The sequence below is a fragment of the Mytilus edulis genome, chromosome 6 (genome assembly GCF_963676685.1).
Source record: "Mytilus edulis chromosome 6, xbMytEdul2.2, whole genome shotgun sequence".
In the NCBI taxonomy this organism is placed as follows: Eukaryota; Metazoa; Mollusca; class Bivalvia; order Mytilida; family Mytilidae; genus Mytilus; species Mytilus edulis.
In genome coordinates, this window is record NC_092349.1 from 30,012,247 (window position 1) to 30,036,817 (window position 24,571).

Genomic DNA, 24,571 nt, shown 5'->3' on the forward strand with positions numbered 1-24,571 from the left:
GATTCAAACTGTATGATGAGTTATGTGGAATAACTATATACCCATAATGGGACAGAAAGACGGACAGACGGAAGGATGAACAGACAGGTGTAAAACAATATACCCCCCCCCCCCCAAAAAAAAAAATACAAAACATTCAAGACTAGCAAAGGCCAGAGGCTCCTGACTTCAGACAGGCGCAAAAATGCGAAGGGGGGATTCCATAAGTTTTGAGAGATCTCAACCATTCCCCTATACCTCTAGCCAATGTATAATAAAGGAACACATAACAATACGCATATAAAGTGAAACTCAGCTTAAAAGAAGTCTGAGTCCGATGTCAGATAAGGTAACAAATAAAACTTAATACGCCAGGGGCACATTCTCCGTGTTCAAAATATACATGAAATATTTGTCACTGTACCTTGTCTATTCTATGAATCATAACCCTGAGTTTTTAATCCGCTACCGTGAAGCGAAGAAATCCTCGCTCAAAACTCCGATGAATCTCCTATTGCACTCATTAGTAGATCTATAAAGATTTGATTCCATTAAATGAAATGAAATTAATTTATGACCTGCATGTATGTGTCGCTAAGAACAGGACCATATAACAAATGGTCAATATAAATTATCAGTGTTACTTTCTCTATAGGATGTTTGCATGCTCTTTTGTTAATATTGACGCAATTTTTTATCATTTCTTACTCGGACTAACAGGAGAAGCAGAGTCTAAGAGCATAGTTGAGTGTTAAATAAATCAAACATAATATTATATTCTGTGATGATCCGAATTATGTGAATGACCGACACTAGTAACTGAATTTCTCCCCCTTTCGCAACGGGGGTAACATGCTTCTTTTGAAATATCCCTGACACTCAGAAATGAGAATTCCCAGATTCTTGATAAAAGGTGCTTGATTTTGTATTTTACACGTCAGTTGAGAAATATGAGACATATCATTGACTAAGTCTCCTTTTACTAAATCGCTAACATAAAACACTTACGGTAGTACATTTCATGGTAAATAATTGCAGTGGATGATCTAGGGGTGGGGATCTGGGGGCCTGAACCCCATTTTATTTGACAATTAAAAATGAGAATCAAAGCCTTTGAAAGGCGACATATGGTTGGAACAACCCTTTTAACTTTGGCACTGTTGGACCCTGTACATTAATGCTATGATAACATATTTATTATTTATAAAGCTGTTCGTCACAGTTCATTGAATGATTCTGCATAATAAGGTGGCCCGTCTTTACGTTTAGTCGTTGCAATCAACACTGTCACTGAGTGGTAAAATACAATCGAAAAACTACCGAAATTTGAAGTTTCTTTCTGTTATCAAATGACCATTGTATAAGTGCTTCCGATCCTTCACAACATCTTGTCAAATCTCAGTTCAATTTATGTTTCAACTCAAGGCCTAGCAAATATATTGTTTTTCTTTCAAATATTAAGCTCTTTCATGGCTGAAATCTCTTTCCAGGAGCTAAATATATCTTAAACGTCTCATAATTCGAGGATAAGTTCATTTTTGCATTGGTATCTTGGATGCTTTAATCATATGATTAAAGTTAAATGCACCTCACAGAGGTGGATTAAGTTTAACGACAGTTTTAGCCTTTTTAACGCCGTGTTAAAATTAACGACAAGTTGAACAACACACTAATCATATGATTAATTTTAATCGAATGATTAAGAAATTTTAACGACGCGTTAGCACTAACGACAAGTTGAACAACAGACCCCTGGTACCTTTGATAACTATTTACACCACTTGGTCGATGCCACTGCTGGTAGACGTTTCGTCCCCGAGGGTATCACAAGCCCAGTAGTCAACATTTCGGTGTTAACATGAATATCAATAATGTGGTCATTTTTGTAAATTTCCTGTTTACAGAACTTTGCATTTTTCAACAACAAAAAAAAATTCTTATCCCATGCACATTTTATCTTATCCGTATTTGACACAACTTTTTTGAATTTTGGATCCTCAATGCTCTTCAACTTCGTACTTTGAATGAATTTAATTACAATAAATTGAAAATAAATTATGAAAATTTCACTTTGAATTACTGTCTCTGATAAATATAAAACTTTAAATATCTTTAATTGTCTTTGATAATGAGCATGCATAAAATAAAATCATTTCTATAATAAAGCACGAACAGTTAACAGTCCAGATAATTATACGATAGTCTCATTTGGTCCATATTTTTATCTTGTCCTTTGCATCGGTCTTCGCCCGTCTGGCGGGTAGTATTTCATCACACGTTAGAACATCATAACTTGGTTGATTGTAAATCAAATAAAAAAAATTCATAAGCGTCATCACAGTTTTATGTAAGGACAATGCAAAAATAGAAGAAGATAGTGTGAACGTAAGTACCATTCAACACAGCGCGGAGGAAACGGACACAATTTTACATTCACAGGCAACCACGAATTTCATGCTCAAAACTGCAATTAATCCTGTAAGTTCAGGACTACAATCTTTAGATGGCAACATTCTTTTTGATGAGGGCGCACAGAGGTCGTTCATCACAGAAGACTTGGCCGCTAAATTGCAGTTATCAATAACTGGCACAGAAAGTTTAAATTTATCTGGGTTCGGGGACAGCGCAGAAAGTACAAAAATTATACACTTAAAAACTGCAACTATTCATTTGCTCATCGATGAAGGAAAATTGCTGACCAGAGTATTGATCGTACGGGAAATCGCCGCACTACTCAAAAACTTACATCCGCCAAGCTGCTCAGTTATCGTACTTATCCGGGATCAAACTCGCACATCCAGTAATCGCGAACGACAATTTCCAAGTCTCAGTACTCGTAGGAGCCGACTACTATTGGTCAATTATAGAAAACAATGTCATTAGAGGTGAGGGGCCTACTGCAGTGAAATCAAAAATAAGTTATTTACTGTCAGGACCACTTCACGGTACACCAAGTTACAATGGCCAGCCAACATATATGATGAATGTAATGACATCAAGAAAGACAGAAGAATGCGACCTGCAGAAGTTTTGGAAGTTAAAAACACTTGGAATTGAGCAAATAGATGAGAAGGAAACATGGAACAAGAAATTAAGAGAAGTATATGAGAAGACATGTATCAGTTACCATGACAACATATATTTTACTACATTATCCTGGTTACGGCATCAGTATCGAAGGGTGATTGTATCGGACACAAATTAAGGCTTAGAAATGAGAACGTCACCTGCAATGATACTTGCATTGGAACCCTAAATAGCTAACGTCACAACAACGGTGACGTCTTGTGCAATAGAGAGCGGTAGCGGGAACATCTCAAGTGAAATTCTTAACAACCACCTAAAGTACTTTTCAAGGATTGAAACAAATGCATTCGTCAGTTTGATAATTGTGTATTAACACTGATATGTTGTTATATACAAGTATCGTTTATTTGTATATATTGCTCTTTGTCATATCTTATAAGTTACATGCAGAGTATATATGTAAGACCCAGATTCACGTACGGTCTCTAATGGACATCCGTCCCTCAAACCGCCGTTCAAATCATGCATCACGAAAAGATATCCTCAAATCGATGGCAAATTGTTGGTTTCACTGAACGACGTCCATTTTTTTACTTCTCTAATTGACGTTCATTTTTTTAGCTTCTCTATTCTACGTCCGTTTTGGACACAGAATACAAAATCCATCTAAACCGAAATCAGCTGATTTTTTTTTAAAACAAAGAAGTGGTATCATTGCTTATGAGACAACTCTTCACAAGAGAACAATTGATATAGGCCAACGTTCGGCCTTCGAAAATGAAAAACGCCCATACCGAATAAACAGCTATAAGAAGCCTCAAAGTGACAAATGTAAAACAATTCAGACGAAAAAATAACTACATAGTTGATGTACAAAATAATGCACGAAAAACAAAAATGCAACAACGACAACCACTAAATTACATTATTCTGACTTGGAACAGGCACTTACATACATAATGTGGCGAGTACATACATTTATAATTTTACGGGGTTAAACATGTTAGCATGTTTCAACCCCTCTTTCTAACCAGTTAGAATTGTGATGTAACAGTACAACATAAGAACGAACTATGAAAACCAGTTGACACTTTTAAACGTATTATGTGTCACAGATATACAAATCTTTTTTTTTAATGCATTACCTACAAATATTTCATCAAGTTGTGTAATTTTTAAATTTTGGAGATTTAAACTACATTAAAATAATGAGATGTGATATGATTTCCAATGGGACAGGACAACTATTCACAAGAGTTCAAATAAAGTGAATGTGAGAAATTATAGGCAACCGTACGGCTTTCAACAATAATTTGAACCCATATATATATAGTGTCTATTGTTGCAGACTGAAGAATGCTCTCTAGATGTCGTTTGGTCTTTTTTGTCGTTTGGTTGTTTTCTCATTGACTAACACTGATATGCATGATGTATGTATTTTTTAATATATAAATATGAATGACACACTACAATGTAGATCGATTGGATTAACTTTTTACGAAGATAAACAATAATATACATGTTATACTATTTCGGGGTTAAAAAATCTTAGAGGGAAGTATGTGCAAATACTTGAAAATGTAGTTGTCATAAGAACCCTACAAAACATGAACATGTATAAGTGTAAGTCCAGTAATTAATCATTTATTGATATTTGACATCGAATTGAGAAGACTACACAATCAATCGGACGTCGTTTTGGCAAGACATGACATCAAATTGGACGTCGATTAGAGTAACAAAATATTGGACGTCGATTTGAGAATGTGACATCAGATTTGGACGTCGATTTGAGAAACGGACGTCAATTAGAAACTGTACATGTACGCAGATCTGAGTCTCACATATATTCGTGATGTAATTATTATAGATAATTCGGATTAAGACATCCATACATATAGTGTGCTAAGCTGATGAACTAATAATTTCATTGTTAATTATTTATGGGATTTAATTTTAATTTTATTGTCAATGGGAATAGAAATAGAGCGGGTTAGGTGTGTGTGGTTTTTTTTTAATATTTCATTCAAGGATTTTTATGTGTTCGTGGGGGGGATTGGGTAGGAGGAAAGTGTTTTATCACATAGCATTTTTCTGATTCCTCACTGTTGTCTAGATTTTGACCACAAGGTCTTAAAAAACCCCTGCTTCTAAATAAATAAACACAGTTCATTTTTTTCATCAAAAATAGAAATTTGTGTTTAACATGAATGTGAAAGTTAACTCATAATATGCACTACAAACTGTTTCATAAAATGTATTTCAGGCAATTCCAATTAGCAAAAAGACTATTCAAATACTCCGCTGCTTGAAGCTTTAATTCTTATCCAATATTGCAATGTTTTAAACATACAAGTAGAAAACTTTTATCTAAATTATACATTCAAAACATTTAGATTTTATTCGGACTAAGTCTTAATGATAAAATAAATATAAAGTTTAGTTCGTTGAAGACTAATAAGGGCACCACGTGGCGGATCCAGTCAGTTTAAAAAGGTGTAGTCAATCCAAGATAAAAGGGGGTTCCAGTCATATGTTTCCATTCAAAAACATTGATCGTTAAAAAGGGGGGTTCCAGCTCTAGGACCCCATCCCCTTGGATTACCCAACAAGGTGGGTTCCTACATATGCAACATATATTTTTGTATGCTAAGCGTATCCGGTCGTCGTATTTTTAATCCAAACTCAGATATGCCTCAGTATGTTCGACTATGAATGTTTGTAAACACTGATTGCAGAGCCACCACGAAAGGTTTCGATAAATCTCCATTCTCGCGTTACCGATACAAGGACTCTTCAAATGTCACTGGTTTTCCAATGCTATGATAATCCTGCAGTCTAGGTTTTGCCTATATATTAATAATCGGCGAGTCTTTTCCACATGTATCAGCATGGCGTATTATATCCTGTTCAGGCGTCAAACTATGCATCATATATTAAAAAAAATATATTTTAGCACGCTTCAGAATATTTTTACATTTGTCAAAGGAAGATTGCCAAGTAACATAGTGAGTGTTTAAAAAAAAAGATGTGGTATGATTGCCAATGAGACAACTCTCCACAAGAGACCAAATGACACAGACGTTAACAACTATGGGTCACCGTACGGCCTTCAACAATGAGAAAAGCCATTACCACATAGTCAGCTATAAAGGTCACATAATATTGAAGAAATCACATATGTCCGTTGCCATGGACGATATATTCAACGTCTTAACCTTAAAAAAAAAACCTGCATATTTTCTGCATTAAGAACACACTCACGTATATGAAGTAATTTTAGTATGAATGTGCACTAGCATAACGTATCAACTGAGATATGTAAACATCATACGAAGGGGTGAAGGGTATGTTACCTTTTCATGTATTCAACTTGGTGCCAAAGTTTTTAATTTTCTTCTTCAAAATATTTTTCAAGTGAGTCTATCCTACCTAGACCATGTAGACCAACCAGTAGTGTGGTTTATGTTTGTTATGGTCAGTCTGTTTTAATGTGTCCAGGGGATCTCAAATTGTGACTGAGAGAATGATTTCGCTTTCATTCATAGTCACTACGATGGCCGTTCTTTCGTTTGGGGAATGGGTGTTCTGACTCGCCAACATACTGTTTACCACATTTACACTGAAGATGATAAAACAGCATTGTGTAGTCACTGTGATTTAAATACTAACTCGATAACAAATATAAACAGATACTAGTAGAAGAAACTTGATAGTTTAATATAACCAGAAATGCTTTATTTATGCCTGCTCAAATTTCTTTTTTGAAAAAATGGAACTCTTATAATTTAACTTGTTCGTATGAAAAATGTTACGATTCTGACTTTGGTAGATGTACTATATTTTGCCTTGAACTATGTCTATGCAATTGATTACAGAACTAATTTGTGTTATATATTTATAACAAAGACACATTATGTGTTATCTCTTTCATCTTGTAATAGTATCAAAACATTTGACTTTTCTACACTTTACACAAGTATTCCACATTCCAAACTAAAAGACAAATTGAAAGAGTTGGTATTGCTTTGTTTCATAAAAAATGAATGGCCAAATTGAACGTAGATACAAGTATCTTGTCTTAGGGAGGGTTACATCCTTCTTTGTGGCCCTCTTAGGAAGAAATGGTATCGGATATGTTCCTTACGTCGTTACTACAGTCTCCTTACCTTTCATGAATGTGACCTACCGAATTAGACTGTTTACCGGATTTGTTATCATATAAGCAGCATGACGGGTGCCACATGTAGAGCAGGATCTGCTTACTCTTCCGGATCACCTGAGATCGCCCCTAGTTTTTGGTGGGATCATGTTGCTTATTCTTTAGTTTTCTATGTTGTGTCATGTGTACTATTGTTTGTCTGTTTGTCTTTTTTATTTTTAGCAATGGCGTTGTCAGTTTAGATCAAAACCAAAGTTTATGATAAAAGAGATGATTTTTCATTTCCTATCGTTACTAATCAATTTGTATATGGTGATGTTCCCTTGTCACCATCTTATGGTTTTATACATCTCAACTTATGAGATTTGCTCGTGTATGTAACAACGTATTAGATTGAAACGAGATACATTTGTTTTTTACTGAATAAATTATTACACCAGGGTTTTCGATTTCACAAACTAGTAAAAACATTTAGTAAATTTTATCTTCGGGACAAAGACATCATTCGTAAATATAATTCAACATGCAGACATCTTATACGTTCAAGTATATGCCATCCAATTTTTAATTGTTATATTCTATACTGAGCTTAAACAATGTCGGCATTCACCTCAAAGCTAACAAAATCTTAAACAGACTTAGTAAGAAGGGATATAGTTACGGTACTGTTGTCAGGACATTAAAGATTGAATATTTTGGCTTTAAAATTGATTCACTTTGAGTCTTTGCATCGGAAATAAACACATCTATCATGAAACCAGTTGTTGACATGATACGGGTTATGTTCTTCTCACATATTTTGTGATGTTATAGTGCTAAACTTGATTTTATATGTCTATGATCAAGACATAGCCTTTCAATCAGTTTAATTGAGATCTGGAGCGGGCATGTAACTTAACTGCTAGGAGTGCTTTGTAAATTTATGTATCATCGTCATTTTCTTTAGTTTCTTTTGTAACTTATTCTGACATCGGACTCGGACTTCTTCTGAACAGTGTGTTCCTGTGCGTATTGTTGTGTGTTTGTTTTTGATATATGGGCTGGATCAATAAGGTGAGGGTTAAGATCTAAAAAAAACATGTTTAACCCCGCCGTATGTTTGCGCCTGTCCCAAGTCAGGAGCCTCTGGCCTTTTTTAGTCTGGTATGATTCTTAATTTTAGTTTCTTGTTTTTATTTCGTTTTGTATGACGTCCATTATCACTGAACTAGTATACTTTTTTGTTGAGGGGCAAGCTGAAGCACGCCTCCAGGTGCGGGAGTTTTTCGCTGCATTGAAGACCCATTGGTGGCCTTCGGTTGTTCAATTCTCTTTGGTCGGGTTGTTTTCTCTGACATATTTCCATTTCTTTTCTCAATTATTTAGTATAAAACCACTAAATATGTATGTATGAATGACCAATTCATTTTCTTTTTACATAATATGCTTGACAATTGCATTGTGTGAGAGTAATAACGGTAGCAAAAGTACGCATATAGTTGTTATCAAAAATATAAAATATATAAATATAAATATGTATACAAATATCAAATGAATGCGTGTACCAATGATTATACATAATGGGATGTAGAGATTAATATATAAGAAATGATCATTATAATATAATTTACTTTTACTTTTTTCATTTTTATTCTCCACCCGTAAGTTAGAGTGTTATGATACGTGGACGCTGTGGGTTTACGTTACAGAGGAATAAAAATTGAAAAAAAGGAAATCAAATTGTTATTCTATAGATACCAAAGGGACAACAAACACCATAAGTCTAAAACAAACTGACAACAAAATGGCATAAACTAAAACAAACAACGTTTACAAAACATTGAATAAAAATTTGAGGCTGAGGAACACACACCATATTTAAAAGCAAGGGACACGCTCATGTGCTTCAGAAAAATAGTGATTTGTACATAATTTAGCTTTGTTTACCTTTTTTTCAAATTCAATTTCACTTGTTTACTCAACTGTAGATACTTATAAAAAGGATTGGTACAACTAATATGACAACCAGTTTAAAATGTAAATGTTTGCCTCAACGATTTAATTAACGTAACAAATGACACAGTTAAAGTTGACCACACATAGACCTACTTTATTCGTCACACTTCATACCTTATTCTTTTGATTGGGATCTATATTTGATGTTTTGAGTAACAATTGGACCAATTCGAGCTCTCCACTTCTAGTAGCTTTGTGTAAAACAGTGTTCCCATCCTGAAATAAACAGTTGAAATATATCAAGTTATAGCCAATATTCTGTTAAAGAAAAAAATGTCATTACATGTATGTAAATTATTAAACAAATAAAATAAATATTAAACAAAATTTTGAACATATAAGTTACGTGTGAACGTTAATTTTGTCAATAACTTGAGTATCGAGTCTGATTAAATTTGAATCCACCTTACTCGAATAATTGAATGCTTTTTTTTCTTTGCAAAACAGCCATTGCCTAACGGCAACTGAATTACGCACCGTGGATAACTTTGAAGTTCTTGTGAGTATTGTACGTCCGTTTCCCTTTGAGGTTTAAAGATTAGTTGAAAGTGGGTACTTAAATGTCGATGTAGGCCAACGATTGTTTTGGTTGACTATAGAACGGTTGAAAATCCTCCTTAGTGGTACAATCCCTACCTTGTATGCTTTTGTTATGTCTATAGTCGTTCTTTCTAATAACAGTTTTACTATTTTGAATCTTTCTTCTTCTGCAGCTATATCAAATGGAGTGCTCCCATCCTAAAACAGAAATGCTACGATGTTCAGAAAAACAAACAGAAAAGGTAGTAACAATGTGCGAATTTAATCTAAATAATTGTGAAGGCAATAATTCATGTTGATACATCAATAAAATAAAGCTAATGACTTATTAGAATATATGAAATAAAATCATTTTCACTTGATATGTTTAAGTACATTGTATATCTTTTGAAACAGGTCATTTGTATTGATTTTAGTTTTGAGCTTTAGTGAACAAACATGGTCATGGTGACGTGTTTTCAACTCTCATCTATATTGACAAAGATTGTCAGTTCCCCAACAGAAGGTCGGTGGTTCTCTTAGTTTACTTCAGCTCTTTCCACCAAATAATACTGGTTGTCATTATGTTATTACTGTCACAAAACGTGGTATTAAACATGTTATTCACCAACAAACCAATGAACACTCATATATTGAAGATATCATTACGGGCAGACCTCTGCACAGAGTTATGAATGAAGGCAATTTAAATTGGATACGATGAAAATTAAGTAGTCAAAAGTATTAAGCAGAAAAAAACACAATGCCTACATCTACATTTGATACCAGGTGAAAGTTGTTTCATTGGGAATCAGATCACATCTTCTAATTTTAAATAAGGTAAACATAAAATAAAAAAACAAACATTTCAAATAGTATTACCAGGTCAAATTAACAAGAAAGTACGATTTGAGAGAACTAGCAGTTACTGGAAGCTAGTTAAAAGCCAAACACAATAACTAATAAGAAACCGTACACTGAAGATGATAAAACAGCATTGTGTAGTCACTGTGATTTAAATACTAACTCGATAACAAATATAAACAGATACTAGTAGAAGAAACTTGATAGTTTAATATAACCGGAAATGCTTTATGAATACCTGCTCAAATTTACTTTTTGAAATAATGGAACTCTTATAATTTAATTTGTTCGTATGAAAAATGTTATGATTTTGACTTTGGTAGATGTACTATATTTTGTCTTGTCAAACTATTTAAACGACCAGTTCATCTGTCACCATTGTACAATTATGAAAAATGACCCACTATGAACTATGTCTATGCAATTGATTACAGAACTAATTTGTGTTATATATTTATCACAAAGACACATTATGTGTTATCTCTTTCATCTTGTAATAGTATTAGAACATTTGACTTTTCTACACTTTACACAAGTATTCCACATTCCAAACTAAAAGACAAATTGAAAGAGTTGGTATTGCTTTGTTTCATAAAAAAAAGAACGACCAACGTAGATACAAGTATATTGTCTTAGGGAGGGATAAATCCTTCTTTGTAAAAGATCACTCTGAGTCATAAAAAAATTCTCTGAAACTGACATTATCAAGATGCTTGATTTTTTTGATTGACAACATATTTATTACGTTCGGAGGACGTGTTTTTCAACAGACTGTCGGCATTACAATGGGAAAAATTGTAGCCCTCTTAGGAAGAAAGATAAGAAGTTAGCAATATCATTTAACTCTACTTTATAGATGATGTTCTTTTACTAAATAATTCAACATTTGGTGACTATGTTGAACGCATCTATCCCATCGAACTAGAGATAATGGATACTACAGATACAGTTAAGTCGGCCTCATATATTGACTTACATCTAGAAATTGACAATGAAGGTCGGTTGAAAACAAAACTTTACGACAAAAGAGATGATTTCAGCTTTCCAATTGTGAACTTTCCCATTCTAAGTAGCAACATTCTAGCAGCACCTGAATATGGGGTATATATCTCCCAATTGATACGATATTCCCGTAAGCAGAAACAAACACATTGCTTTATCTACATCATTTGATACCAGGTGAAAGTTGTTTCATTGGGAATCAGATCACATCTTCTAATTTTATGTAAGGTAAACATTTCAAATAGTATTACCAGGTCAAATTAACAAGAAAGTACGATTTGAGAGTACTAGCAGTTACTAGCAGCTAGTTAAAAGCCAAACACAATAACTAATAAGAAACCGTTCATCAAAGACATGATAGACTAAAATCACCAAAATCTAGGTTTGGGTTAAACTGTTTACTTACCATGTTTACCGTAAATATTGAATGGATAACTACAGCAAATAGAATCTTGACCGATAGATGTTTAAATATTAAGGCCCGTTGTACGTTGCAAAGCATTTCGTATGTACAGACATATTAGGCTTATAGTATTACCAGGCGCGTAAATCGTCTACAAACGATTCATAAAAGAGGATTAAAAAATACCAGAGGGACAGTCAAACTAAAAGATCGAAAATAAGTATAGATTATCGTGTTGTCTACACATTGATATCGTAAAATATATATCAGCCGCAAGCCACAAGGTGACACTTTGTGTCGAGCGGCTGATATTTAGATATTTATACGAAGAAACCTCGATTATCTGTTGATCGTTCTTTTACTGGTCTTTTTCCCTCTCCCTAAGACAGTGTTACGCTTCACGAAAGCAAGCTTGAAATCGTCTCCTCTCGCATTATAACGTCGCTAATAACTTCTCCTCTCACACTGTGACGTTGCTGAAAATGCATGGTCTCATTTTGAAGTCTTGATACGAGAATTACTGAGCGACAGAGCAGGGTGATTTAGGCGTAGGTAAGGACGATAAACTCAGTCATTGTTCTACTCGCGAAATGCATGGAAAAAAAAACGCTCGCGAAAATAAGTTGATTTACAATATAACGTACTACAATTTCATGTACAAACGTACATCAAAAGCCAAACACACACGACTTAATTCATGGTCCACTCATAATTTCCTCTAACTTCTGTTGATAGTCTAAACATGTGTTCAGCACACTCAACAAAAGGTTTTATAAAAAACTCACAGCAGATTTAGATTTTCTCATTATGCACGCTAGTCTCAGTATGTCTCTTGCCGTTAAAGACAAAATTATTTGTAAGCTCAGTCTGGTCATCCGTTATATTTAAAGGGAACATTCGCGTTTTTTACTTATATTTAAATATGTTTATTATAACACAAAATACTAATTCACAAAATTGTATTGCTATATATATGCAGCAATTAAGAAAAAAACTAATAATTAATAAAAAGAAAGAATGCATTGACTACTTCCTGCAACACGCGAGGTTTCCCCCTGATATTGCATGACGGGATTTAAAAACGATCATTTGTTGTCATGATCGGTAATCATATTTTAACGTTATTATAAGCGTTGATGACCAAATTGATATATGATTACTACCGGCTAATTAGAAAATAAAACGAACAGACATGCAATAATTTACACTCAGTAAATAACATGTTCAATATGTACAGTATATTGTTCAATTGATTTTGTTGACATCTTAAACATTTTTTTCTTTCTTTATAATATTTACTTTTTACAACTGATAAGGTGAAAAAATTCAAGTATATTATATCAGGCCATAAAGACCATATATACATGCATGCGTGTTGAACTTTTACTATCTACGCTATGACTAGGTGTAGACGATGTGTATATTATTGTCTTGCAATACTTATGGGAGAATTTTTAACAGGTGAAATGTTATATGCAGCAGGTTATTAGCCGGGCCTCTAGGACACACGTGCCAGGTGTGACTGTCGATTCCAATCAGTGGATCACAAGAAAGCAGGTCGCGTGTACTACACAAAATTAGAAAACATGTTCAAGGTGGTGACAAATACAAATGGATCGCAGTGGAATTATTTAATCATATTTAGTGTTATTATGCATTGATTCAGATAATAAACAAAGAAATGAACAGTTGTTGGTGTAATTTAAAAAACTTAATTCAGATGTCAAAATGAAATGAAATACACTTTTGTCATTTATTCATGACTCATACAAAGGGAAAATAAAACAAGTTCAACCAAAGCACTTTGATTGTCCTTATTAGGCAAACACATTTTCAGGGACACTTACATTCAGAAATTTGAAAGAAGAGACCAACACTTGCAAATTATCGGAAACCATCTGAAGTAATTTTGATCTTAGAACCAGTAATACTTCTATCGTTTGGCATTAAATTTCAGTAAAGTCGAGAGGGATTATTTTATAAAATAACATAGATTGTCTGTTATATTTGGTTATTATATAGATGATGCTGATTTATATGAATATCCCATTGTGATACATTCCACTTATCTTACTCTCGAGACTTTTTGTGCTATTTACCTGAACTACTTTTTCACACAAAAAAGACAATGTAAGAAGCACAACTGTGTATTAATAATAAATGTACGATAAAAACAACAACCGTTTCCTTTGTAGTGCTTCACTAGCTTGAGTTCGATTAAAATAAATTATATCATTAAAGATGTCGATATAAATACGTATAAATAGTCTGCTAGTTACATCGTATGGTCCCTTTATGTGGTGTGCCGAATTCGGAACAATACATATTAACACGGCTTCTTATGGTGTGAATACACAAAAGATTGTAAACACCACAATTGTTTGGACAATTAAATGAACATTCAGTTAAATTAATATATATTCGACGAATTTGTGTCCTTTTTGGGTAAATAACAAGTATTTTACAGTTATGATCGTCTTTAAAAGCGAGAAAAACATCACAAACATGCAATTAACAATTAAAATACGGCATAATAAATGGTAAGATAGAGAGCTTCCTTTCACCCTTCGTCTTTTCTATAAAAAAAACTCGTCTGCTTTTTCCTGAAAGTGATTTCGAGATAGAAGCAGTGGAATTAGTAGACTTTAATATGATAGATAGAATTTCACAGGAAAATGTAAAAGGGGCTCAGGCACAACAGGCAAATAAAAAATAATTCAATATTTCAAGACTTAAGTTATGAAGAAATCGACAATTTTCTTGAAGCCACCACAAATGAAAATACAAAAAGAAAAACAGTGTCTGACATAACACTCTTTATATTTAGAGGAGTCTGGTAAAACAGACGACGTACAAAAAAAGTCTGCAGAACTAGATATCAAAAACTTTGCACTTATCTCTTGGCTGTGAAAAAAGGATGGTAATCAATATGAACCATCAACACTGAAAGGCATCATGTGTGTTATAGATAGGTATCTTCAACAGAAAAAATCAACCATAAGTATTACAAAGGGTCCTCTTCAGGCCAAATAAAATTAGTTAAAAAGTTTTGGATATGGAAACAAGCCAAATGTTTGAGATGAGTTGACTTACTCAGGCATTGATAAACTTTATGAACATAATTTATTAGGAACACATGCTCCTTTACCTTTGACTAATTTGTTAAATTTAACTCTAACTCTTGCACTTGGGATGCGTGATGAGGGAAGTATGTATGAATAATTGGAAAGGTAGTTGTCATAAGAACCCTACAAAACATGAACATGTATAACTGTAAGTCCAGTAATTAATCATTTATTGATATTTGACATCGAATTGAGAAGACTACACAATCGATCGGACGTCGTTTTGGCAATACCTGACATCAAATTGGACGTCGATTAGAATAACAAAATAATGGACTTCGATTTGAGAATGTGACATCAGATTTGGACGTCGATTTGAGGAACGGACGTCGATTAGAAACTGGACGCCGATCTGAGTCTAACATATATTCGTGATGTAATTATCATAGATAATTCGGATTGAGACATGCATACATATAGTGTGCTAAGCTGATGAACTAATAATGTCATTGTTAATTATGTATTGGATTTAATTCTAATGGTATTGTCAATGGGAATAGAAATGGAGCGAGTTAGGTGTGTGTGTTTTTTTTTAATATTTCATCCAAGGATTTTTATGTGTTCGTGGGGGGATTGGGTAGGAGGAAAGGTCTCCTTTAGTATAATATGTTTTATCACATAGCATTTTTCTGATTCCTCACTGCTGTCTAGATTTTGACCACAAAGTCTTAAAAAACCCCTGCTTCTAAATAGATAAACACAGTTCATTTTTTTCATCAAAAATAGAAATTTGTGTTTAACATGAATATGAGAGTTAACTCATAATATGCACTACAAACTGTTTCATAAAATGTATTTCAGGCAATTCCAATTAGCAAAAAAACTATTCAAATACTCCTTTGCTTGAAGCTTCAATTCTGATCCAATATTGCAATGTTTTAAACATACAAGTAGAAAACTTTTATCTAAATTATACATTCAAAACATTAAGATTTTATTCGGACTAAGACTTAATGATAAAATAAATATAAAGTTTAGTTCGTTGAAGACTAATAAGGGCACCGCGTGGCGAACCAGTCAGTTTAAAAAGGGGTAGTCAACCCAAGAGAAAAGGGGGTTCCAGTCATATGTTTCCATTCAAAAACTTTGATCGTTAAAAAGAGGGGTTCCAGCTCTAGGACCCCATCCCCTTGGATAACCTAACAAGGTGGGTTCCTACATATGCAACATATATTTTTGTATGCTAAGCGTATCCGGTCGTCGTATTTTTAATCCAAACTCATATATGCCTCTGTATGTTTGACTATAAATGTTTGTAAATTGTTGAGAAGACATTGGGAGGCTTTTTGTTAAAGCCGTTACATGTAAAATACATGTATGAGTACCTTAATTAAACTGATACATGTAACTACCTTGGATAATAAATATTGCATTATCATCAGGTCTTTCTGTCAAATCCAACGAATGAATCAAAATGTCGTCCGTCTTATACCCGTCCATATTGACAACTGCATACCATGAACATGATATATTGTTTGATAATAAGAATGCACGATACAGCCAACCATGGCCTGCTGCTCCATATTAGCACATGGATATAACGGGAATATGTAAAATGTCAACATTGACTCTTGTAACATCGGCTCAATTGTCAAATTTTGTATGAAGATGTCATAGTAAGGTAAATAGTAGGGTTCCAGTTAAGAACAATAAAAATTATTATTAATCAGGATCTGATACTGTTGATAAAAATGCTATCCATTCTTTCTCATTTAATATTCAAAATATACAAATAAAGGGTTTAACATCGGGTGTTAGACAGTTATACACTTTGGGGATACGTCCGTTAGGGTTTCTTAACCAGTCACACATATCTCTTAGTATGTAACTATATAATATGTTTTGATGATTTATTATGAATATATGCCATTATTCTACACTGAGGGACAGTAATATACTAGAAAGAGTCTAGAATGTTTTTTTTTCTTATTCAAATTTTCATTAAAATACCCGAATCCTCTGTTTGAAAACCGGACCGTTCCACTGTTGCTCTCGAAAAAAAACCGGACAATATCAAAAACTGCGCTGTTCATAGGATCGTATGAAAGTTAACACAAACTATTCATACAAATGATAAGAGTAAATTTCAATTCATTTGAAAACATTTCGAGACGGCAATGAATTTCATAATTTTCCGTAATTTCGTTGAAACTGTAAATGTGGTTTAAGTTAATTACTTCTGTACATAATATTGTGAATGGTGATGTGTATTCAAATCTTATTCACATGATAAACTTTGCATAATTTCTAGAAGTGCAATTTTTCTGTGTTTATTTTCCCATCTTCCACCAACAAAAGTATGGTCCCCTTGGTATGGCCATTATAGTACGTGGCGTCAACCTCAACAAACAAATAAACAACACTATAATGGTAATTCGTACTCACAGCATACAATTTAGTATCATTACGGGCAGATATGAAGAAAGAGGTTACAATAAAGGCAATCGAAATAAGACCAGATATAGTTAAAGCAGACTATGTATTTAACAGAAACATACAAGCTGCTTACATCTTCGTCATTTGTGACGTAGTTGAAAGTTTTTTCATGTGCAATAATATCACATTTACTTTTTGTCAATATGTATCAGGACATGTGTAATTTAAACATTATTTTCTTTCCTTTTATTGGATGTCTCAAACGATTTAGCAATTGTACAACTCGACCAATATATTCATACCGTATTATTTTTTTTGGATCTGTATATTTTATTTGACAAAGTTTGACAATCCTGTAAAGCGCGTCATGACGTACCTTGTCAGTTTTATTTGGATCAATATCTGCTCTTTCTAATAAAAATTGAACTATGTTGATGAATCCACCTTTGGCAGCTTTGTGCAAGGGAGTATAACCATACTAAAATGAAAAGCTTTCAATGATCGTATTATCATACAGACGTATAAAAACACTTTGTCATACGAATGATTATAGTCCAAAAAAAAATAACACTGACCACAAATTCGAGATTAAAGAACTGCAAAATTATGTTCGTCAATCCCATTTTTTATGAAATTGTACTTATGGATTAAATGTATAACATGTGTAAAAAAAACAAATTCCTTTTAAATTGACATTGATTGCAAGTTATCTAGAAAGTCGATTGTGCCGTCTGTTTACTCTATCTTCCACCACCAACAAAACAAGTCGCCATGGTATAACCATTATCATAGAGGTGGATTAAGTTTAACGACAGTTTTAGACTTTTTAACGCCGCGTTAAAATTAACGACAAGTTGAACAACACACTAATCATATGATTAATTTTAATCGAATGATTAAGAAATTTTAACGACGCGTTAGCACTAACGACAATTTAAACAATAGACCCCTGGTACCTTTGATAACTATTTACACCACTGGGTCGATGCCACTGCTGGTAGACGTTTCGTCCCCGATGGTATCACAAGCCCAGTAGTCAACAGTTCGGTGTTGACATGAATATCAATAATGTGGTCATTTTTGTAAATTTCCTGTTTACAGAACTTTGAATTTAAAAAAAAAAAAAAAGAATTTTCTTATCCCATGCATATTTTATCTTATCCGTATTTGACACAACTTTTTGGAATTTTGGATCCTCAATGCTCTTCAACTTTGTACTTCTTTGGCTTTTTTAATATTTTGGTATGAGCGTCACTGATGAGTCTTATGTAGACGAAACACGTGTCTGGCGTACTGAATTATAATCCTGGTACCTTTGTTAACTAACTGTATCTACAGTAATCGAAGAATCCTATTTTCAGACTGTTTTCAAATAAGTAGTGTCAGTATATACATGCGTTCATGCATGATACATCCTTGTCTTAATTTTATCTTTAAGATTGAAATTAAAAAAAAAAACTTAAACCAAGAAAACGCATCTTAATCGATTAATTATATTTGATTCCTATAAAATCTCAATGATTTTGATATAAGAATTTCTTGTTTTTTTATAATTGTGCATAAATAACAAAATTTCACTCTGATATTAATAGTATTTTGCAGATATGTGTAGTTTGTATAAGCAACATTATATTGGCATTGATTTTAATGAACGATTTAACAAAGTTTGACAATAATATACAAAACGACAACTCGTACTTTATTTTCTTTACTTGGATCTATATCTGCTCTTTGTAAAAACAATTTCACTATGTCGAGATTTCCACCACTGACAGCTAAATGTAGGGAAGTATCACCTTCATACTAAAATAAAAAGCCTACACTGTTCATAGCATGATATGAAAATTAACAAAAACAATATATACAATTGATTACAATACAAAAAATTACATTGGCCAACATTTCGAGAAGTTGATGAATTTGAAACCGTTTTTTGTTTATCGCAATTTTGTTTAAACTGTAAATGTGATTTATGTTAATAGCTTGTGTTCATAAAACATTTTCATTTTCACTAAATCCCGTTTACATTGACAATGGTTGCCTGTTTTGCAGACGTTTGGTTGTTCTGTCTGTTATTTCCCATTTTCCACCAACAAAAACATGGTCCCCTTCGTATAAACAAACATTGTCATACAAATGATTAGAGTACAAAAACAAAACATTAGCTAAAAGTTCAACATAATAAAAAGAATTCCAAAACCGTTTTTTGCAATCGCATTTTTGTACATATGGATTAAGTGAATAACTTCTGTCCATATATAATGTTCATGGTGATGTTAATTCAAATTCCTTTTAAGTTGACAAATATTGCCAGTGTTCCATAAAGTAGGTTGTTCTGTCTGTTTACTCCAGCCTCTCCATCAACAAAAACTGGTCGCCATGGTATAATCAATATTACTGAGCGAAGCTTCATACTCCATCAAACAAATACACGAACATATCATGGTAAGTTGAATCACACTCATATTACAACAGTTGGTATAATAACTGTAAGATATCCAGATTATACACACACAAAAGTTAAAATTAGCCTTAATTCCAAAATGAAGAATAAGCCCTTTTTTATACACAACCCGATGCAAATGTAGAAGGAAATGCCTACATGGAATCTATATATCCTTACACATACACACACGTTACAAAAATTCGTTACAAACACCCTTGTAGATTTCGAAAAAGAGCATGTAAATGCCACTATTAGGCAACACTCGTACCCGAAAAGTGGAAAGGGATTAATATAAGTTGCAAAACTTGTTTCCCAATCCACTATAGATAAATATGTTTTTTTTTCACTCTTATTGATTCTTTATTGAATATATTGCCGTTTAACAATTAAACTTGGTGTACAGCATTTTATCAAGTTTCCCTCTTAAATTACCACTGAATATCCAGGGATAATATTCAGTAAAATTAACTAATAAAATACATTGGTTTAATTATCTGAACACATTGAACTATTATTATAGTTGTTACAAATAGTCTTTGCTACTTCACAAAAGAATATTTTCAGATATATTCATAAAAAAATATCTACACATTTATTTTTATACGAAAATTCATTATTCATCCGTATTGACTTTGTGGGTTCTTTTATTATCTAATCAGAAACGAATTAAGGTCAATGACCTCGCACGACTTTTCGTATGTTTAAACAAAATACAAAAAATCGTGTTATTGCATTGAAAACATTAGTTTGTGTTCGGGTTTTTTCGAGAGCAGTCCGACCTTTCCCGAGTGCGGTCGTGTTTTTTTTTCGAGTGATTATACAAATATCCTACAGCTTAAACTGTTAAGTGTTAGTGTATTTATGTTTAAAACAATAAACAATAACCAAATGTTCAAAACTAGGTGGTACTCAACACTTTGACTGAAATTAATTTGGCTTGTTTAAATTTCATTAAATTTTGACAAACTATTTTTCTTCGAGGCTTTGACAAGAATATCAAAATTACAAACAAAATTGAACCTGACTCTTTATCGAAAAAAAAAATGGTCGAATACATAGCAGTTTGAAAAAAACTAATTTTAATAATTGAGAAGCTTCATATTTTCTTAACAATAGAACGTGACTAAAAAGTTCAGCTGATTTCACAGAGTTTTCTCCATGTAGTGTTGTGTACCACTATCGTAGAGTGGTTGTATCGGACACAAATTAAGGCTTAGAAATAGAAACGTCTACTTGCAATGGTACATGTATTGGAACCCTGCATAGCTAACGTCACAACAACGGTGACGTCGTGTACAATAGAGAGCGGTAGCGGAAACACCTCAAGTGCAATTCTTAACAATCTGGGGGCCCGCAAATGAATTTAGTTACAATAAATTGAAAATAAATTATGAAAATTTCACTTTGAATTACTGTCTCTGATAAATATAAGACTTTGAATATCTTTAATTGTCTTTGTTAATGAGCACGAATAAAATAAAATTATAATAAAGCACGAACAGTTAACAGTCCATATAATTATACGATAGTCTCATTTGGTCCACATTTTTATCTTTTCCTTTGCATCAGTCTTCGCTCGTCTGGCGGGTAGCATTTCATCACACGTTAGAACATCATAACTTGGTTGATTGTAAATCAAATAAAAAAATTCATAAGCGTCATCACACGAGTTTACGTAAGGATAATGCAAAAATAGATACAGAAGATAGTGTGAACCTAAGTACCATCCAACACAGCGAGACGGAAATGGACACAATTTTACATTCACAGGCAACTACGAATTTCATTCTCAAAACCGCAATTAATCCTGTGAGTTCATGACTACAAGCTTTAGATGCCAACATTCTTTTTCATGAGGGCGCACAGAGGTCGTTCATCACAGAAGACTTAGCCGCTAAATTGCAGTTATCAATAACTGGCACAGAAAGTTTAAATTTATCTGGGTTAGGGGACAGCGCAGAAAGTACGAAAATTATACACTTAGAAACTGCAACTATTTATTTGCTCATCGACGAAGGGAAATTGCCGATCAGAGTATTGATCGTACCGGAAATCGCCACACCACTCAAAAATTTACATCCGCAAAGCTGCTCAATTATCGTACTTATCCGGGATTAAACTCCTACATCCAGTAATCGCGAACGACAATTTCCAAGTCTCAGTACTCGTAGGAGCTGACTACTATTGGTCAATTATAGAAAACCATATCATTAGAGGTGAGTGACCTACTGCCGTGAAATCAAAAATAGGTTATTAACTGTCAGGACCACTTCACGGTACACCAAGTTACAATGGCCAGCCAACATATATGATGAATGTAATGACATCAAGAAAGACAGAATAATGCAACCTGGAGAAGTTTTGGAAGTTAGAAACACTTGGAATTGAGCTAATAGATCAGAAGGAAACATGGAACAGGAAATTAAGAGAAGTATATGAGAAGACATGTATCTGTTACCACGACAACATATATTTTACTTCATTATTCTGGTTACGGCACCAATATCGTAGAGTGATTGTATCGGACACAAATTAAGGCTTAGAGAATAGCTAACGTCACAACAACGGCGACGTCGTGTGCAATAGAGAGCGGTAGTGGGAACACCTCAAGTGTAATTCTTAACAACCACCTAAAGTACTTTTCAAGGAATGAAACAAATGCATTCGTCAGTTTGATTATTGTGTATTAACACTTATATGTTGTTACATACAAGAATCGTTAATTTGTTTATATTGCTGTTTGTCATATCTTATAAGTTAAAAGCAGAGTATATATGTAAGACCCAGATTCACGTCCGGTCTCTAATCGACGTCCGTCCCTCAAACCACCGTCCAAATCATGCATCACAAAAATATGTCCTCAAATCGACAGCCAATGTTATCCCTATCCAATCGACGTCCAATTTTTGGTTTCACTGAACGACGTCCATTTTTTTACTTCTCTAATTGACGTTCATTTTTTTAGTTTCTCTAATCTACGTCCGTTGTGGACACAGAATACAAAATCCAACTGAACCGATATCAGCTGATTTTTTTTTTAAACAAAGAAGTGGTATCATTGCTTATGAGACAACTCTTCACAAGAGAACAATTGATATAGGCCACCGTTCGGCCTTCGAAAATGAAAAACGCCCATACCGTATAGTCAGCTATAAGAAGCATCAAAGTGACAAATGGAATACAATTCAGACGAGAAAATAACGACATAGTTGATGTTCAACATAATGCACGAAAAACAAAAATACAACAACGACAACCACTAAATTACATTCTTCTGACTTGGAACAGGCACTTACATACATAATGTGGCGAGCACATACATTTATAATTTTACGGGGTTAAACATGTTAGCATGTTTCAACCCCTCTTTCTAACCAGTTAGAATTGTGATGTAACAGTACAACATAAGAACGAACTATAAAAACCAGTTGACACTTTTAAACATATTATGTGTCACAGATATAAAAATCTATTTGTTAATGCATTACCTACTAGTATGTCAACAAGTTGTGTAATTTCTAAATTTTAGAGATTTAAACTACAATAAAATTAGGAGATGTGATATGATTTCCAATGGGACAGGACAACTATCCACAAGAGTTCAAATAAAGTGAATATGAGAAATTATAGGCAACCGTACGGCTTTCAACAATAATTTGAACCCATATCTATATATTGTCTATTGTTGCAGACTGAAAAATGCTCTCTAGATGTCGTTTTTTTTTGTAGTTGGGTTGTTTTCTCATTGACTTACACTGATATGCATGATACATGTATGTTTTTAATATATAAATATGAATAACACACTACAATGTAGATCGATTGGATTAATATTTTACGAAGATAAACATTAATATATATATATTATACTATTTCGGGTTTTAAAAATCTTTGAGGGAAGTATGTATAAATAATTGAAAATTTAGTTGTCATAAGAACCCTACAAAACATGAACATGTATAAGTGTAAGTCCAGTAATTAATCATTTTATGATATTTGACATCGATTTGAGAAGACTACACAATCAATCGGACGTCGTTTTGGCAATACATGACATCAAATTGGACGTCGATTAGAGTAACAAAATATTGGACGTCGATTTGAGGAACAGACGTCGATTAGAAACTGGACGCCGATCTGAATCTAACATATATTCATGATGTAATTATCATAGATAATTCGGATTAAGACATCCATACATATAGCGTGCTAAGCTGACGAACTAATAATGTCATTGTTAATTATTTATGGGATTTCATTTTAATTTTATTGTCAATGGGAATAGAAATGGAACGAGTTAGGTGTGTGTGGGTTTTTTTTAATATTTCATTCAAGGATTTTTATGTGTTCGTGGGGGATTGGGTAGGAGGAAAGGTCTCTTTTAGTAGAATATGTTTTATCACATAGCATTTTTCTGATTCCTCCCTGCTGTCTAGATTTTGACCACAAGGTCTTGAAACCCCTGCTTCTACATAAATAAACACAGTTCATTTTTTCATTAAAATAGAAATTTGTGTTTAACATGAATATGAGAGTTATCTCATAATATTCACTACAAACTGTTTCATAAAATATATTTCAGGCAATTCAAATTAGCCAAAAAAATATTGATATGCTCCTTTGCTTGAAGTTTTAATTCTAATCCAATGTTGCAATGTTTTAAGGAACATACA

General features: G+C 33.3%; 1 protein-coding gene across 1 annotated transcript in view; it reads right to left on the reverse strand.

Annotated features, from left to right (window-relative positions):
- Window positions 1–6,415: 6,415 nt before the first annotated feature.
- LOC139527475 (putative ankyrin repeat protein RBE_0317) overlaps window positions 6,416–24,571 on the reverse strand; it is a 129,448-nt gene continuing 111,292 nt past the window's right edge. Inside the window, exon 7 of the mRNA XM_071322954.1 lies at window positions 6,416–9,379. Within this exon, the coding sequence (XP_071179055.1) occupies window positions 9,272–9,379 (108 nt within the window). The 3' untranslated portion in view covers window positions 6,416–9,271. The remainder of the gene's footprint in view (window positions 9,380–24,571) is intronic.